The sequence below is a fragment of the Chaetura pelagica genome, unplaced genomic scaffold (genome assembly GCF_000747805.2).
Source record: "Chaetura pelagica isolate M959 unplaced genomic scaffold, ChaPel_1.0 scaffold24, whole genome shotgun sequence".
Taxonomy (NCBI): domain Eukaryota; kingdom Metazoa; phylum Chordata; class Aves; order Apodiformes; family Apodidae; genus Chaetura; species Chaetura pelagica.
Window position 1 is genome coordinate 3920836 of NW_009953077.1, and position 2743 is coordinate 3923578.

General features: G+C 60.6%; 1 protein-coding gene across 1 annotated transcript in view; it reads right to left on the minus strand.

Moving 5' to 3' along the window:
• Positions 1–313: 313 nt before the first annotated feature.
• NICN1 (nicolin 1) overlaps positions 314–2743 on the minus strand; it is a 2994-nt gene continuing 564 nt past the window's right edge. Inside the window, exons 2-5 of the mRNA XM_009996955.1 lie at positions 2400–2513; positions 1911–1982; positions 492–596; positions 314–355 (exon numbers count right to left, since the gene is read on the minus strand). Coding sequence (XP_009995257.1) covers positions 314–355; positions 492–596; positions 1911–1982; positions 2400–2513 — 333 coding nt within the window. The remainder of the gene's footprint in view (positions 356–491; positions 597–1910; positions 1983–2399; positions 2514–2743) is intronic.

Below are 2743 nucleotides of genomic sequence, written 5' to 3' on the forward strand. Positions count from 1 at the left end.
GCGGGGCCAGGTCTGCTCCCCAGGGTAGAGATGTGGGGAGAGTCGAGCTCTGCCCGTGGCAACACGGGACATGGCCAGAGCACAGCCCCGACAGCTGGATGGCACCGGGGTGGCAGAGCTTCACGGGGGGCTCTGGGGAGGCAGCACTGCCCACCGCTGCCACCCAGCACAGGAGGAGCCAGGAAAAGATCGTGGGAAGGGTCTGGAGCCCCTCCTGAGGCCGCAGGGATAAAGGCCAGTGTGGGAGCACAGGAGTCCACTTGGGTCCCGGGAGCACAGAGGAGCAGGTTCCCTCTGGCCAGCGCCGTGGGGCTCACGTGTAGGAAAGCAGGTTGACATCGTAGCAGCCGTCCACCTGGAAAAGAGAGACACCATCAGTCCCTACATGGAACCACAACCTGCTGCCCCCTGCCCCAAGCCCTCTCCCCATCCCACTGGGAATAGCCGCTCCAGGAGGGCTCCCTTGGCAGTGTCAGGGCGGTGGGACTCACGTCGAAGCGCCCAATGCGGGCAGCTGCCTGGCGAGCCCGGATCACCTCTGTCAGCACCCACATTTGCTGCACCTCCGTCGACACCTTCTCTGGGTCGGGGAGCTCCTGGAAAGAAGCAGGCACAATGCTGTGGAAAGCAGGGACGACTGGGATAGGCTGGGTCACCCCGGGCTCAGGCAGCAGTGTGGCTGGGTAGCTGTGCTCCCTGGGCAGCCAGGCATTATCCTGATGGTGCCCATGCTCCCAACCTGCCAGTGGTTTCTCAACACGGGGGGAGCAGGGACCCACTCCAGGAAAACAGGCAGCTGGGGAAATGGGTGACCCTGAGTGCTGGGGCTGCAGTGCCGGCACAGCCTGTCCCTGCTGGCAGGTGCCCAGGGCAAGGACAGAAAGCAGATTGCAGGCTAATGATTAAAAACCTGATCACATAGTCCAGAGTTTCCTAACAGCCTCCCTCTAGGGTGTTCCCTGGGCCCAGTGACAGAGACTCAGCCACAGACACTGGTTCCCCTGGTACTTTAAGCCAGGCAGGATGCACAGGCTTAGCAGAAGCTCTCCAGGCCAGGGTGAAGAAGCTCTGTGCCACATCTCCCCCGCCTGTGGGTGCCTCCTGGTGATGCTGGCAATGGCCAAGCACAGAGCAACTTCCAGCACCTCCCCAGGACCACACCTTGCCAAGCAGAACGTGATCCAAAAAGCCAACATGGGAGCCGGGTGTTCTCCTCTGTCTTCCAGAGAGCTCAAGCAGAGGCTGGAGCTCCCAGACTTGCCAGGGCTGGCAGAATCCCTGTGGCCATGGTGGTGTGAACTCCATGGCACTGAAGCCTGGTGTGGAGCTTGGGCCTCTGGCACCACTCCTGGCCCATCCCTGCTCCTACAGGTGATGCCAGTGGCTGATTAAGCAGGTTTCTGTGGGCCAGCCAGCTGCCTGCTCTGCTTTGCCCGGACTTTGCTCACTGAAGGCTGCTGGCTGGGCAGATGTGGCTGGGAAGCTGTAAACACGTGCCATGGCTGTGACCTCCCTCTGCTCCAGCTGGGGAACTTGCTTCTGAGGGCACATCCTAGACAAAGCGTCAGGGACCAGCCAGGACACCCTGTCCCCACACGTCCCACCTGCTGGCTGAGTGATGCTGCACACCCACTGGTCCCACGGGGACATTCCTGTCCCCAGAGGGCAGGTAGACTTTGGTGTCATCTCTGATGGCACATCCCCGTGGAGATCGTTTTTCTTCTGGATGCTGCAACTACTTGCAGCACAAGGTGGGGCATTTTGGGCCTCCACAGCTATTATTGGTCTGGGCCTGAAGCTGATGGAACAGGGAAGGAAGGGCTGGCAGCCTCCCAAAGGATGTTCATGCCTGTGGCCAGCACCCCACACGGGTCCCTCTGTCACTGTACCCCTCATGCGGGACCACTCACCCCATGCAGGCTGGCTGGCAGCTCCGGAGGGGTCAGCTGGGAGAGCCAGGAGGGAAAATCCTTCTTGGGGCTCTGAAATAGATCCAGAGTCAGACAAAGGATGTCCCCAGTCCCACCTCCATCCCTGATGGCATGAAGCATGCTGAGGGTTGGAGCCCACCCTTATTTATATTGCTATGGATACAAGCACAGCTTTACCACCATTAAAGGGATTTCTGTGTTTAGGATGGGTGCTTGTAACTTGTAATTTGCAACCTCCAGCTCTGTCCCACTGCTCAGACACATCCACCTCCAAAACAGACTATGCTAGGGGTGGCTGGAGCAGTCTCTCCCCCAGCCCCCAAGTGTCCCAGCAAAGGACAAGGTCTCAGAGCCACACCCCTCTGCCCTCTGAAGCCTCCAGAGCTGTGGGGAAGCAATGCCAGGCAGAGGGCTGGGGACAGTGGACCCCCATGCCTGGCACGGAGGACAGCACTGTCAGCCTCTCACCTTCTGTCCAGGGGGAAAAACTTGCAGCTCCTCGATGGTAAAGTGGAGCCAGACTGGGGAGGGCTGCCGCAGGATGAACCGCATCGCCGTCACCTGGTCCACGTCACACAGCATCTGCCAGGGCAGGGATGTGGGGACCTGTCACTGCCAGGGGTACAGCAGGTGCTGGCACTGCTCTGGGACAGCTTTTGGGATTTGCTCAAAAAAAAGCCCCACCCCAGATGGAAGGAGCCCGAGGGAAACGTCACCTCGTGGTGGCTGCCTGGGCTGAGCCGGGCACGGGCTGTCCCAGCCTAGGGACCCTGGCTGCTGAGGAGGGCTCAGAGGGGAACCGCAGGGGGGTG